This window comes from Lygodium microphyllum, chromosome 15 (genome assembly GCF_053477565.2).
Source record: "Lygodium microphyllum isolate KBCC chromosome 15, Lygodium_microphyllum_v1.1.10, whole genome shotgun sequence".
Lineage (NCBI taxonomy): Eukaryota > Viridiplantae > Streptophyta > Polypodiopsida > Schizaeales > Lygodiaceae > Lygodium > Lygodium microphyllum.
The window spans coordinates 153,161,458-153,177,946 of NC_141149.1; the positions used below are offsets into that span (position 1 = coordinate 153,161,458).

At 39.7% G+C, this 16,489-nt stretch overlaps 1 protein-coding gene across 1 annotated transcript; it reads right to left on the reverse strand.

Moving 5' to 3' along the window:
* Nucleotides 1-12,107: 12,107 nt before the first annotated feature.
* Nucleotides 12,108-15,069, reverse strand: LOC148025238 (glycerol-3-phosphate acyltransferase RAM2-like). Its single transcript, XM_087695034.1, has 2 exons — nucleotides 13,897-15,069; nucleotides 12,108-13,456 (listed from the first exon to the last, which is right to left on the reverse strand). Exons 1-2 carry the CDS (start codon nucleotides 14,512-14,514, stop codon nucleotides 12,578-12,580), a joined length of 1,497 nt encoding a protein of 498 aa, XP_087551160.1. The 5' UTR covers nucleotides 14,515-15,069; the 3' UTR covers nucleotides 12,108-12,577.
* Nucleotides 15,070-16,489: the final 1,420 nt, after the last annotated feature.

Consider the following 16,489-nt stretch of genomic DNA (forward strand, 5'->3'; position numbering starts at 1 on the left):
TCACTTCCTCTCTCTCTCTCCCCGATGTCCTGTCGGCGAGGAGAGAGAGGGGGATAAAAAAATTTGAACTAAACTTAAATTTTTTTTTTCAATTAAGGGGGGGAGGGGAGAGTTCCTATGGGGAGGCACGGGAATATTACAATTTCATCCTGAAACCAATGGGCAAACAGAAGCTACTAACAATACAATTCTAGATCTTTTGCGTGCATACACAATTTCAAAACCACAAACATGGGATACACACTTGCATTTACTTCAATTTACATACAATAATACACCACATACAACTACACAGAAAGCACCTTTTAAAATTATTTATGGACATAGATTGCCTACACCTATTACATCATTGTCAAACAAAGTTAAAGCTGCTGATGATATTGCCAATATGCATGCTACTATTTTTGCTGAAGTTAAAGAGATGATTGCGAAAGCCCAACAATCATACACTAGACAAGCTAACAAGAAAAGAAAAGCCATGAGTTTCAAAGTTGATAATTATGTTTGGTTACGGATTGAAAAGAGAAGATTGCAAAGTGTTGAGAAACACCATGTTATTAAGTTAGCAGCATTCAAATTAGAACTACCATCACATTGAAAAATACATAATACTTTTCATATCAGTTTGTTACAACCTTTTAGAGGCCAATTACCTATCCACCTTGTCTATAAAAACCTTCCTTTGTTAGAAGAAGAAATTGAAATCCTTGAAACTAAAACTATTCTAGATATTGACTTTATGACCACTAGAACTGGCCATAGATATTTTAGATATTTGGTTAAGTTTAAAATTTATCCTATTGAAGAGACCCAATGAATGCACGCCCGCAACCTAAGTGCTTACCCCTCACTGCTTGCTCCCCACATTGAGCTAATAGCAATTGAGGACAATTGCTATGCCACCTCGAGGATATGATGCCAGGAGGCATATTCTACGGTGGATTCCGTGAGACCACGGTGGATTCCGTGAGACCACGGTGGATTCCATGAGGTTTTGCGGTGGATTTCCTAAAACTATATTTATTTACCGGGGCTCGTACACAAGGTGAATTCCTTGTGCGAGAAGTTTGTCAAGATTGTGGGAGAGAAGGAAGGAGTCTCGCTTGAAGCTTTCTTGCTTGCACAATGGGGGAAGACACACAAGGGTGGAGGCTGAAAACAGTTTTCCTCTTCTTAGTTGTGTAAGCCAAAAGAACTCAAGTACAAAGAAATAGAAGAACCCTAGATATGGGTCTCAAACCAAACTCAACTAACTAAGGTGGCATACTAACTGAGCCACGAACTAGAGTAGATAAGGATAGCTATCATGTAGCTATTATTCAGGGGCGGTGTACCAACCGCATCTGCAACAACTGACAAGTCGGTGACATAAATACACAACGGTCACCCTGGCGTATCACGAGTGGAGCTCGATATCTCAACAAAGTTGACAGGGACACCTGTCCTTCTTGGGTGTCATATTAATTTAATGTGCATGTGGGTGATTCCGCAGTGGGTAATTTTGCAAAATACATATTTAAATTAATGGATGTTTATGAGTTTAGAGTGCACTCGTATTAAATTAAGGTTAGAATAGAGTTCCAACCTATTTATTTATTTTGTACCTAAAGACTACTAGGTATTTACTTTTGTCCATTTAATTTTATTATTTTTTAACAATTGTGAATGCTTCAGTTGATGTGTAGAGCAGGCAGTAGTGGTGTTGGAAAGCACTGAGCGATGGCATGTATTCAAATTGTTGCATGTATTCAGATTACCTAGAAGAAATTATCATTTTTTATGGGTGCGTACCTTATTATTAAAGGCGTGGCTCTAATATTTATTTAGACACGCTTATTTATTAAAGTGCTTGGCAAACATTTATTATTTTGTATGCACATAAGTGCTCGGGTTTAAATATTTTATTATTGGACATTGTATTTGGACACAGCTCGACTTTTGGGGTGCCCAACCGCTTTACTCTTTATTTGGGCAAAAGCATACACAAAAGCCAAAGCATGCTAATTGTGAATTGGGGTATTTTTTTAGCTTGGTGATTAATAAATTTATAAATACATGCCTTGTGAAGCGCTCACACAAGGCATGGGGGAAGATTGTACCCAATTGGTCTCTTTACTTCATGTCGTGCAAATCTTTTTTCTTGCTTTATGAGCTTTTGTAGAGTTATTTTATTCTTGGGGACCTTCCAGCACTCACTATGCATGCATCCAACATCCGAATTGCACACCAATGGAGAGCTCTTACTAGTGACTCCCATGGCAATGTCTAACTCTATAAAAGGTTAGAGAAAAAAAATTAAGATTTACAAGAGATTTTGATCAATTTTAAAAATCCCACATACTATAGCCTTTTATAAACCAATTTGCACAGTAGAGCAATGTGAACAACAAATCAAAGAAAACCAATTTGCTTAGACACTATAAAAGGTGTTTAAAATAAACCAATTTAGAATATAGGTGTAAAATTAGATTCTATTCAAATGGTTCAAATTGAACATGTTCGTAGCATCCAATTTGAAAGTAATTTGGTGTGATGAACTAGTCTGCCTCTTAATGTAGTGTGAATAGACTTTAATTTGTAAGGCTAAGTAGCACCTTATCCACTTTATAAATAACATGTGACCATTTTTGGATAGTGTTGCTCACATCAAGACACTAAGATGCATTCGTTGGAGTTGATTGGATTGAGGGTGCACTTTGATAGAGTAGGTGACCATTTTTGGATAGTGTTGCTCACATCAAGACACTAAGATGCATTCGTTGGAGTTGATTGGATTGAGGGTGCACTTTGATAGAGTAGGTGACCAAATTTAGATCTTGTGTGTGTAGAAAGACTACACTCATTTTGATAGGATCATATCATATTGACTAGTTCAACATATAGGTAGGTAGAGTCTCTAATCATATATAACTTTCTTTGATAGGATTATCTACTATCTCATATTGAAAGGTCCAACATATCGGTTATCTAAGCTTCTAAAATGTGCCAACTACTAGTGGTTGATGCATGATGATTCACATGTTTGCCAGTAAAAAGGGACTTTGTGTCTCTCCAACTTTATACATTGACTAAAGATGCATTGGAGACCAAACACAAAATCACTTTTGGCCTCTTACATGTTGTTCAATCCCCTTATGTTACCCTCCCATTTTCATATTTTGAAATTTTTATTTATACTTTCACACTTTTGACATGGTTTCCCTTGCAGCTTGTCTTGGATAAAGTTTTGCATGTTTTTTTTTTGGGCTTCTACATAGGCATTTAAATGACTAAGAATGTAATTGAGACAATGCTCAAGAATCAAGCCAAGTGAAGGCAACCAAGAAAAGCAAGGGACCCTTACACATACAAAGAGTGCATTTATCCAATCTTAGAGGTAAGTTAAGAGGAGAGTCAACCAATAAATAAATGTCTTAAAAGCAATTAGTAAAGGAAGAAAAATGATACAAGGCCTTTAAATCCTTGCACCTTATTTTGGATAAATTTTTGTAGTTTTTTTGGGGGTGCACATAAAAAGAGTTCCTTTATCCAATCTTAGAGGTTAGCTAAGAGGAGAGTAAACCAATAAATCAATGTCTTAAAAGAAATTAGTAAATGACAAAAATGATGCAATGCCTATTCTAGGACCATCCTTTTAAAGCTCTTCAAGTAGATTTGTACTAGGTGGGATCTTTTTGTTAGGTGGAAAAAAAATACCCTAGCTTACTTCAAGAGACAAATAAAGGTTTCATCTCATTAACTTTCTATAATTAGCTATGTGTGTGCTATCCATGCCCATAGAATCACTATTATGGACAAGAGTGAGGCTTGTTAGATACAAATTGAACAAATGTTAGTCCCACCTCACTAATAATAGAAAGACATACCATATTTTTCACATAACCTATAAGAAAGTCCAAACCCAAAAAGGAAAAGCAAGAAAAGAAAAAATGTGTAAGAGAAAGCTATGTGCAAGTGAATTGAACTAGCCCAAAGAAGAACTTCCAAACACTAACGATAGTCCTTCATCAAATCATTGTTGATGTTGGGATGGATTATCTCCTAATGTCCTTGATGTTTTTATTCCATCAGTTCCCTCCCCATTTATGGCCCAAAGGAGAACCTCCAAACACTGACAATAGTCCTTCATCAAATTATTGTTGATGTTGGGATGGATTATCTCCTAATGTCCTTGATGTTTTTCTTCCATCAGCTCCCTCCCCATTTATGGCTAATTACGATCCTTGATAAAATCATCATTGATTTTGGGATGGGTTCTACTCCTAATATCCTTGATGTTTTTCTTTCATAAGTTCCTCTTATGTAATCTTCATAAATTTACTAAAAGAGGTCATTTTTGTAGGTGCTTGCTTTATTTACTTCCACAATATCAATTTAGGGGGCATTTGTTGTTCATCTCATTATGCATTTAGAAGTATCTAAGCTTCTTTATTTAGAACATGAGGTTGAAATGAGTCTTCTATGTTATTATAACATACAATAAGAAGTAACTACATCCCTTTGATGTTTTTAAGTTTCTTATCTTGAGGTGATTTAGTTTCCTTATCACTCTAAACATCATGTTTAGCTCACAATGGATTATTGCCATCTTGCAATTGAGCTTAAGAAAGATTAGTGTTTTTCAATTCCATGATTCAAACCATGGTAATGTCAAGTTGGAAGTAACTATCAAGTCGTAGATCTTTCCATCCTTCTATATAGCACCTAATCATGTTTTAGTGCATGTTTATTAAAAGCCTATATGTATCCATGGAATAGAAGCATCCTCCTCTTCCCTGAAAAGAGATACAAATATCTAGCCTTGTACACTGCACCTATATAGCATATGGTCCCACTTATATCAATCTTGACTTTTCTTATGAGGAGAGCTAATTAAAAATACTTAGCAGTTACATGATTTTTCCATAAAACTTACACATGTTTTATGTTATTGTTGCACATCAAGTTTGTTTGCAATCTAGTTCATTTGTTTCAATTTTATGTTTGGTTTGCCTACACAATGTTTTGAACCTTTGAAGTTCCTCACTTGTATAATACTAACCTCAAAAGATGTGATCCCACATTAGCTATGGGAGCACACAAGGCAACTCAATGAGCATAGCATAGTAGACTCGCCTTTCTTTAGTTTTTCATTATAGTTATGCTGCTGAGAGGCAGTAAGAAATGGTCTCACAATCCTTTGATTGCACTTATCAAATGTCTTGGCCTTCTCCTCTTTGGTTCAATAGTTATAGTGGGTACAAGCAATGAGAGGAAAGAAGGGGAAAATAAAGGAAAGCAAGAAGAAGAGAAGGAAAGCTTATCCTAAGCTCTCTCTTACTCTCTTTATCACACTATCATGTGATGGCTACGGTGTTCTCAATTTTTCAAATTAAAGAAAGAGAAGTTTTATTTATTTTGTATCTTAAATACATATAGGGCTTCGTGGATGTGCATCCTTAAATCCCTTTCCTTTCTCTTGTTTGATCCATTGGTCTATGTACAATGCTAATAGGCTTTTACAGCTTATCTGCAAGTTTTTAGATTACTCACGCTAGACTTATGAAGTGAATGCATATGCTTACGAATTAAAATATTTGTGTTAGACATTTGTGAATGCACATGGGTAAATCAATTTGCATGGAGCGAGCCAGTGTTGCTCATATAACTCCATGTTCTTCATCATTTATAAAATGATAACAGGTCTAGTATTTGTGACAATGCAACATAAAAATAGTCTAAATCTAATTTTAATATTTTTTTCAATATCAAACTAGTGCTCTTCATTATATTCTCATCGACAAATTTCCATGCTAGAACATGTCAACATGCCTACTCTAACTTTACTTCAATTCTTGCAAAAAAGGATCATACATGGTCAATTCTGTTGAGGATATTGCATTGCCATGTTAGTTTCCTATATGCTTTTTTTAGCTTCAATGCATACTTGGCTCTTTAAGACTTAATATCTTTGCAATATTGAGGAAGGGTTCTCTGATAATTTAATCTAGCCACTTGCCAATAGAAATGCACTTTTTCCTATTAATCACTTGACAATAGGGATTGCTAGCACCCTTCTAAGATCCAAGAAGAAATATAAATATCATTACATAATTAATTGTTCTAACATTACCTCAAGAATGCAAGGATTGGACATCAATTATACAAGTTAAAAACACCAATCATAACGAACAATAATGGTGATTGGGATGTTGTAATTCTATGACCTATTGCTCTTAGGGATTATTCTTCACACTCAAAAATTTGAAACGTTTAATCATTCAAGTAAATGGTGTACTAATAAAAAGGGCAATATGGATGGATTGTTGAACAAAAAGAGTAATGGTAATCATAACATCTAGAAAAGCAATGCTAACTACAAATTATTCTTATGCTAGATGCAGAAAAAAAGCCAAAGGTGTGAGAGCTCAATCATCTCTATGTGTAAGGGTTAGAATCAAAGACTTTAAACTTTGAGCAAGCAAGAATAGTGTAAAAGACGTCAACATGTGTTTATGCACATAGAGTTTGTATTTGCAACCTAGGAATGCATGCCACTTGAGTTTATTGTTGATGTTATTAATGTTTTGCATGGTTCATTAGAGAAGAAACGTTAGAAAAAAACTCAACTTGTAGAGAGAGAGAGAGGTAGTTTTCTTTATGGTCAATTTTATGTTGCCCCCATACAACATTGTCATTGGGTTGCAATATCCTAGGTTAAAAAAGCCTTGCGTCTATGAAATAAAGTTGAAGGGATAATTTTTTCAGCATTCGTGTCCAAACCCTAAGATGTTAGGGACCATTTGTTCGTTTTCAAGCATAAAAACAAGTAGTGGTCATTTGGGAGGTAGTCCAATACGAACCCTAGGGTAGGGGGTGCCCATGTAACGAACGTAATGGCCGTCGAAAGGACACATGGCCCCCAAGGTCACTATGGTTAGGCGGGTCATTGGAAATGCAACAGCATTGACTGCTATTTGAAAATATTTTTGTCACGGCTCACCATTGCAACTCGATGTGTTTAAACAAGACGTGTGTGTTAGCTATCACCCACCTATTGAAGCAATAATAAATTTTTGAAAGGCCAAGAATAAATGTTGAGCCAACCTCCGTCTCCTTCATTTTACCAAAGCTACGTGCCGCTATAGTGGCCCTTTTACCCGTACCTTCTCTCTCACAAAGTGGTAGTGTACCTCAATATGTTTTGTCCTGGCATGGAACACAGGGTTCCTAACCAACTGTATACTGCTCATGTTGTCACAATAAATGACAACTGGACCTTCCACCTGCACATCTAAATCAGCCAATAACTTTTATAGCCATACTACCTCACATGCTTCTACAATAGCACCTCTATACTAACGGTAGGCTATTTAGTCCAACACCAGCAACTTATCTGATTTGTGAGGGTTTGCTAAGGTCGCTGGCTGCTCATCGGTTTTCTGCCTTCCTTTTCCAACCGCCGATTTTCTGCTTTCCTTTTCCAGCCGTGGGTTGGCTAAGTCCTGTATACACGTTGCTTTCCGCAGAGGTGAACAGCATTCTTCTCAAGAATATATATATATATATATATATGAAGAGCCGTATCGCCATTATCAATTACAATCGTGTTGTGCGCAATCTCTCAAATATCTCTGTCAAGCCGGGTATTTCTATGCGAACGTCATTTTGAAAGCGGCGGTTAGATCGCCCGACCGCGACCAAATTCAAGCGACGAAAAAGAGAATGACGGATGCCGCCGGGAAGGGTGTCCGTGACACGTGTTAGGTCGGGAATTTAATGCGTCAAGATGCTGTACTTGTAAGTTGTGTGTCGTCGTTAATTCAGGATGCGCATGTGAGAGAGTCGGGAGTCTGGAGCCTGGAATGTTACCCGCTGTAATATCCTGACGACGATGATGAGAGAGCCATTTAATGCTTTGAGGGGCGAGGCCCCGCGAGGGCCGAGGCTCATTCCAATTTCGATTTGCGGCAAACCCAAAAAAAAAAAAAAAAAAAACCGACGTTGACACGTGGAACGGATCGCAGGCAGCAGGAGAAAACGTCAATTTCCAAGTAGACACGTGGCCACCCTAGGGCTTTCAGGGTGCAAGGCCCAAAAACCGGTCTTCACCAGAGGCTCTGTGGAGCAGCAACTCCTTGCCAAATCTGCATGCCTTTGGGGTTTGGCACTAGACGGTAGAGAGTCAGTCTGAACCCTTTCCAGACTCGCCATCGAGGAAAGCATTGTTCAAACCGGTTAGCTCCCAACTTCACATGTGCAAGACTTTCTATTAGCCAGCGCAGCATTTCAGGTTGTTAAACTCGTAAATTATCCCTAAGCAATTTGCTCCCATGTGTGGTGTGAATTGGTCTTTATGGGCAACGCTCCAAATTTGTTGTGAAACTCAGGCTTGGCGGACGTAACGCTCATCCAAAACAAAAACAACTCGCCCCAATTTAGTGATAATCTTACCAACACCCAAAAAAAACAATAAGGTAAGCTTAGCCACTCAATTGGCCCTTCCTTCGACCTTTTGTGCGCCCTCTAATTTATGACCATATGTCTACTACATGAAAATATAAAAAAGCCCCAATGTCTCTTTCTTTCAAGTTTTATATTATGTATTTAATTTAATTCAACTATTAAAAATTTTAATCATAACTTTCTATATATAACTAGCGTTCCGTGTGCGCGAACACAAAACGATAGACCACTTCATGACAGTTTCGTTACCTCAAAGCGACGAGTGAAGGCAACTTCGCTCAACAATCTATTTCTCATCTTTTTCTCTCCTCTTTTTCATCTCTCTCTCTCCCTCACCTTCTATTTTAATATTTTTTCTTCTTTTGATTTTCTCTCCTTTTTTTCTCTCCCCGCTTTTCTTCTCTCTCTCTCTCTCTCTCTCCTTTTACTCCCCCCTCTCTTCTCTTTTCCTTCTCTCTCCCTCTCCTCTTTTTTCTTTTTTTTTCTTCTCTTCATTCTCTTTTTAATTTTTTTCTTCTCTCTCTCTCTTTTCTTTTTTCCTTCTCTCTTTCTCCTTTATTTTTTATTCTCTTTTTAAATTTTATATTTTCTCTATGATTCTCTCTACATGTTCTCTCTCTCTTCTTCTTTCACTTTCTCTCCTCCCCCCCTCAATCTCTCAAGGTATGTAAATTTTATCTTTTCCTTGTATATAATTCTCTCTTTATGTTTATATTCTCTCTCTTCTCTCTCTCTCCGTCCCCTTTTCTTCCTTCTCCCCTTTCTCCTAATTTTCCTTTTTTTCTTCTCCCTCTCTTTTAAATTTTATATTCTCTCTCTCTCTTCCCCCCTCTCTCCTTTCCTTTCCTCTCTCTCAAAAAATATTTACATTTTAAAAATATTTTTCTCCTTTCTCTTTTTTCTTATCTCTCTTTCTTTTTTCCTTTCTTATTCTTCTCTCTCTCTCTCTCTCTCTCTCTCTCTCTCTCTCTCTCTCTCTCTTTTCTTTTTTTCTCTTTAAATTTTTTCTTCTCTTTTAAATTTTATCTTTCCTCTCTCTATATTCAAATTCTCTCTTCTTATTTTCTCTCATTTTCTTCTCTCTGTCTCTGTCCCCCCTCTCTCCTCTCTTTTCCTTTTTTCTTTTCCTCTTAAGTTTTATATTTCCTCTGTAATTCTCTTAAATTTTATATTTCCTCTCTCTATAATTCTCTTTCTCTATTCCCCCTCTCTTTCTCTCTCTCCCTCCCTCACTCTCCTCTTCTTTCTTTTTTGCTCTTTGTATATATATATATCTCTCTTTATTTTAATTAAACAAAAAGTTTACATTAAAAAGTTTAATCTGAGAGAGAGAGAGAGAGAGAGAGAGAACCTAAACCCTACGCACGAGAGAGGAGAGGAGGGGAGAAGAAAAATGTTTAATTAAAAAAAACTTCTCTTTCCTCTTTCTCCCCCTCTTCTTTTTATCCTTTTTTTTCTTCTTATCTCTCTCTCCTTTATTCTATCTCCTTCTCAAAGTGTGTGAAAAACTATGTTTGAAAATTTTTAAATTAAAAACTTTTAAAATATTTAATTAAAAATTAAATTAAAAAGTTTATTCTGACTAAGAGAGAGAGAGAGAGAGAGAGAGACTTTTAATTTAAAAAGAAATTTATTTAATTTAAAAAAAGAGAAAAAAAACCTAAGCCTTGCACATGAGAGAGAGAGAAGGGAAGGAGAAAGAATTTAATCAAAAAAGGAAAAAGGTTTTAATTTAAAAAAAGGAGGTGAAAAAGAGAGGGTTTAATGAAAAAAGAAAAGGAGAAAAAAAATGAGATATTACACGTGAGAAAGAAAATAGGGAAAGGGGTTTTGATTAAAGAAAAGAAGTTTGGAAAAGGTTGTAGGTTTGAGAAGCCTTCTGGAGGTTCAGGGCTTTCCGAACCTATAGCTAAAATAATATAATACTAAGAAATAAGATAAGATGGACCAATTGTCAGGTTCCAAACATCAATAAAACGGTGGATGCCCTAATGCTACGCCTCAGTAGTCATCATGTCGCTCTCAGTCTCTTATGTTTACATTTCTGTTGGGATTCGCTATGTGGATACCACTTAAAATCCTTCCATATTACTTGTAGATTCTGGAATGCTACAACAATCTGATGATAGGAGCCCTCAGCACATTCCAGGAAAAGCCTAAAATGACCCCTCGTTATAGTCTCTCTGGAGGCAGCAAACTAAGATCACATATTGATTGATCTTACAATGGAGACGCTCATATTTCCTAAAGTGGTTTGCCAACTTCCAAGCATTTGCCCACACACTCCCTTTAGCTTCCTAGCACTCCGGAAAGACTCTCAGCTCTAGTACAATTAGTTAGTAATGATAACAACAGCTCTGGAGTGCTTGGTTGCACGAGCTTTGATTTTTATGTGCAACCTCACCCTTCAGTACTTGTAGGGGATATGCATGTCTTACCTTGATATTTTATTTCCCTACGGCATGGCCATAAAATGTGCAGTCTGCCTGTCTACTTCAAAGTCAGCTCGGGCATGTATGGCGCGGTGGTTGGGCTTAGGACAAAGTGTCCAAGTCTCCTGTAGGGGCATTGTATTCACATCAAAAGATCAACGCACAAGTTAGAACTCTACTGTCGGTCATTTCTGCGCCTCTCTCTTCTCCCTTTTTCCTTTGACGAGAAAGAGTCGCGACTCGCAGCTGTTTCATGCGAAGCAAAAACGTTTTTACTTTTATCCCTACCATACATACATTAAATCGTCATAATGTCAAAAGTCCCTTTCTTTACGTGGTAGCTGAGGCGCAATAAAGCTCCTCTCATATGTGTGTGCGTGTCTCTGTGAGCTTTGAGTTGGGCTGAGGCAAAAGCCTGTCATGATAAGAAAGAGAAAGAGACCGCTAAGAGGACCCCAAGCAAGCAAGTATTTAAATGCGTACGCGTTCGCGTACGTGAGACTAGACTTCGGAAATTGGACTCTGCAGTAGATTAGAAAGAGCGCACTTCCCCCGTCTCTCTGTGTTCTGTAACACAATTACACGATTTGCCTTCGATGTTGCTAGCAAATACACACATTGTTGCTCTGTCTCGACATCTTATGTTGCGCTCTGTTCTAAGATTGCCATTCACCAATTCACGAATCGCAATCTTCTTTACAAGGCCCTCGATGCTCGTTCTTCACTCTCTCTCTCTCTCTCTCTCTCTGAGGACCGTCTCTGTATTTTAGTAATGTCCAGATCATTAATACCTACCTGGCTTAGCAGGACACGTGGGCCCAGAGACAAGCCTTTGTTTTCAGATAGAGAGAGATTTGGATGACTGGTAAAAAAGTAGCGGCTATTGAGGGCATAAAATTTAAATGCAAGCACTGCACCACCTCCAACCCAACAACTCCACCCCCCCTTTTGGTACCGACTCCCCGCGGCCCCTCTTGCGGTGGATTCGCCCGAATTTCCATTTCCCCAAACATTTCTCACAAAGATGGATTTAACTTGTAGTAGGCAAACGAACAGCATAAAAGCTGCATATACACATTGAAACTAAATTCTAATGAAGTTCATAACAAGCTGAACATATGTGATCGACTAAGTCGGTGCTTGTACCACCAATTTTTAAGGCACCTCACTAGTTCCTAACGCACTGGACCAAGACGGAAAACGATAACGAATTTTGAGATGTCAAGAGGCTTTAGTTAGAATAAAGCTGCATAACACTTAAATGCTTCAGAGTCGAGGACTGTATGGCCTTCCAAGTGAAAGCTCTGCTCCCAACTCATAGAGCTTGGGTTTTTCAACTCCTCCCATCATACCCTATCATGCGCTCCAATCCCCAAAGACATTAGGCAGCCTAGCCAACAAGGGCAAGTAGAAACCCAAGTAAAGTCGCAAGCTCCATGCATGTCTATATGTACACCAAAATAAGATTTTGGCGAAACATGATTTGGGATGATAAAGGAAAAGAAATGAATAAGAAAGGCTGTACTACACATACTAGTAGGGAAGAACTCAGACTAGATAAGAGAGCACATGTTATGTATATATCAAAGATAAAAGAGAAACAGAGAAGGACGAGCTTCCTTTTCCCACATGGATGATCCAGTGAGCCACCATCTGTAGTTTGAAAGTCACAGTACTCAAGACTTCGTGTGAGACATCGCTCACTGACTTTCCTCTCTCTCTTTAGTGCCGACAGAGCCATCTCCTCCAGTAAGCATTCTGTACTTATCCCTGCGAGTGAAGGTGGTGCATTCAAAGCCGAGGGTGGCGGCCAGCATCTTCTGAATGTAGTTTGCTACCTCAAATGGAGATTTTCCACCAGAATGCGTGAGCTCCTTGGGCAATTGATCGAGGAAGATGACCTCGTATTCAGGAATCGGATTCATCAGGAAGAAGAAAGGGTCCAATGCCTTGTAGCCCCTCACTGTGTTGCCATGGAACATCCCCATTTTGGGTATCATGGCCACAGGCACGATCTTGTCGGTCAGCTCTGCAAACAATGCACTAAACCTCAGCAATACTGGCTCTCTGCATGTTGTCCCCTCTGGACAGATGACTAGATGACCTCTGTCCAAGAGCTTCTTGATGTTGGCTGCATCTTTGTCTCTGTTCCTTGTGAGCCTCACTGTTGGGATGGGGGAGATGATCTCTGTCAGTCTGCTCACACTGTATGTCACAGCAGACAAGCTCTTAGAGACGGCAACTGACAGAAAGACTGGGTCTAGGCATGTCCTGTGGCAGCACACGAAAAGAACACCCTGCCCTCCCTCGTCGATGGAGGGGGGGATGTTGCCTCGTACAGTCATCCTTACACCTATGAGCTTGTACATCAGGGGCACAAATTGAACCGGAGTGTTGACACAGAGGAAGACCCTGATGAGAGCGAGGAGGAAGCCAATGGGGAACCAAAGGAGGGTTATGAAGGCCACCCCCGGGGTTGGGCGCTGCACCAGGCGGCCATCATGGAAGATCACAGGCTTGAAAAGTTTGTGCATGGGAACTGCATCTACCTTCTTGGTACTGGACACCATAAAAGACTCCTGCAAAATATTCGAGGAACTTACATTCATCACAAAATGATAACACGAAAAAACAGCCCACTAGGCAAACAACATGACCACTTCACATCCACCCACCCCATGTGCCTACAAGACCATGACCAACTGCCTACTTGGGATGATTTGAAAGATAAGCACTCTTAAAGGCCAGAACTGTTGCCATGGTTCTTAAACTGAAAGGCCAGCACTATTACACTGTTTTTTGTCAAGGGAATCTTCCATCACGCCATAATCTGGACGTGAAATGAGAAGTCCTCTCACTTATCACTCAAAGCATAACTAAAAAGCATATTTTAGTCAATCAAAGGTTGCTACCGTGCACACAGTGCAAAACGTTCAATCAGTCAGCAGTTGCCACCGTTCACACAGTAAGCATGCTGTGGAAGAACAAAGATGCTTGGCATTCTTTAGGAGGGGCGTACCTTGCACAGGTGCAAGAAAGGATAATCAGTAGCTCGGTCTCCGAGGCCAACATCTGGGTGCTCATCTCCAAACTCCGCCTTCACTGCATTCCTCTTCCTGGTGTCCACCAGCACACCAGGGGCCATAAGAAGCCCGGTCGCACGCCCGCCTTTGGTCACGTGTATCTCTGTGCCCAGGACCTTGTCAGCCCCGAGGTGATTCTTGGCAAAGAATTCCACCATGATCCGGGGGTTCGCAGTCACCACGTACCTGTTAGCACACGATGAGAACACCCTCCATGACTCCGGATGAATGTCCTCTGCGTAGAACTTGGGCAACACTGCCCTCCCAACCGCCTCAATGTCCTTCACCTTGAGGCCTGCAAAGGAGATGAAGATGAGCAGCCGGATGCCCGCATCCTCTGACACGAAATGGTAGAGAAGCCATGCCAGGGGGGCAAGGATCATGAGCACCATGGCCCTTAGGAGGCTCCCTCCTTCCAATGCCACAAGCATAAAGTATGGGAAGGAGCTCCTCCCTCTTGTCAATGTGCCATCAAGATCGGCCACCACAGTGTGCTTTTCCCTCCCTTCAGAGCTGCATTTCTCCACATCTGCAAAGGGTTTCGGATTGCCCATCCTCTTTCTCTTAGAATTCTCTTCCCTTGACCCGATCAAAGGCAAGGAAAAAATGAATGTTTTAGGAAGTGTGGAAAGGAAGGTAAGGGGAGCTTGCAAACCGAAAGGAAACTAGCAGCTTAAGCAATGCATGGATAGGGAGCAATGCAGGCAATGACTGATGCAATCAGAAGAGGAGCTCCAGAAAAGATGCGAGTGCATTACATGGGGTGGAAGAATGAGCACCAAGAAGGGGGGGCACTAAGTAGCTACAATGCAGGTGAGAGAGGAAAAGGAGAAGGAGAAGAAGCGGAAAGTAGAGAGAGAGAGAGAGAGGCGGAAAGGGAAGTAGTTAAGTGCAATGGAGGAGAGGGATATAATAGATACACACCTGCGTATTGAACGGGAGAGGGGAAAAATACATAGGGGGAAATTTTGCCGAGGAGAATTGGGTGTGTAGAACGCGGGGGAGCAGATGGAGAGTATTTAATAGCACGATGAGGTTAGTTGCTGGAGAAGGCGAGGCAGGTGTATTGAAGAGAACTGTGGAGGGGGGGGGGGAGAGAGAGAGCCGGGGCGGGGAGCCTAGATAATGCCCAGCAGGAAGCCAAGGGGCTTGTATTTGTAGGTAAGCTGGCAGAAAGAGAGATGAGCCATGCAAATCTCAATCAACATACTTACTCCCCTTTTGCCTTAAAAGCTTGTTGGGCCCATTCAATGTCCTTTGGCCCCACTCATTGGTCCACTAAAAGCCAAGGTCTTGGAAGGCATCGTTAAATTCAGAACAAAAACCTCCTACAGACTAGAGTTACAGAGGAGCCTTGTCGCACGGGATTCCGAGCAAGTAAAGTGAGCCTTGAACATACCAACGTGAACAAGGTGCTACTCAAGTTTGACTTTACTTGCGAGTGTTACAAAAAATCTTGTTGGATAAAACTGCCCACACTCTCTTGAAAACTTATAAATTTTAATTAAAATCTACAAATAATCAAGATTAAAAGTTCTTGTATCAATTGCCAAAAATGGACACTTATTATACATCCCATGAGGTTGTGTTCAACCTCGAGGGCAAAATGTGCAGAGATGATCAACAAATACCATGTAATTGTGTCTCTACAAGCTAAAATTTTGAAAAATCAACTTAGATTTTGTAAATTTCTTGAGCCATGAAGACAACATTCACATGAGATTGAAACAAGCATCAACCACTTTAGGGACTTTGCCCTTATTATGATTGGTCAGTTGTTATTTTAAAGCGATGCATTTGATGCCATCACTCACATAGTTGGCGCTAGTAGGGGTTCAATGTGGTGTAGAGGATCTCATGATTGTGTCTTTTGTAACACAATGAAACAAGCTAGAAGAAAAGTCACAATGGCTCCATCTGTAAGATAAAAGAAGAACATGTTGGCAAAGAAGTGAAAAGTCTAGCTCATTTTGGAGCTCTTGTCTTTGCATGTTCATCTTACAAGGAGAATTTCAACACAATGTTATGATAGACTTGCCTAAAACTTTTGGTCAATGGTTAGAGCCATAACAGTTGACCCACATGCAAGTCAATTGACCTCTACGGCCTTTGGTGGCAACTCTAAAGTGTCTATCCACACACAAATGTTGCTTCCATTGGACCTCACCATGCTAGCTCTAAAAGGCATCTACATTTTATTTTTAAGGGCAGATAAATAAACAAGAAATGTGTCTTACTCGACCCATGTTTGCCACTTATTCAAAGCTTGCAAGAGTGAAGCTAGTGCCCCCATTTTCAAGGGTAGCTAGTAGTTTTGAATAAGCCCCTTTTGTAACAAGAAGTCAACCATGCATGTGTTGTCCATATACTTGATTATATATGGCTCCCACACGATGAACCAACCTACAGGTTTCATGACTCTAAAGCTTAAGAGGAGTTCCAACTCCTCCCATGATGGCATACTTGAATAGATGGTCCTCTTAGTAACATAATTTTTGCTCGCCCTTTAAGATTTTGAAGTTCTCAAAC

Coding starts and splice junctions, on each gene's coding strand:
- LOC148025238 (XM_087695034.1), bottom strand. CDS start 14,514: ATGGGCAATCCGAAACCCTTTGCAGATGTGGAGAAATGCAGCTCTGAA. Junction 13,457..13,896: donor CTTTCTTGCACCTGTGCAAG/GTACGCCCCTCC, acceptor AATATTTTGCAG/GAGTCTTTTATGGTGTCCAG.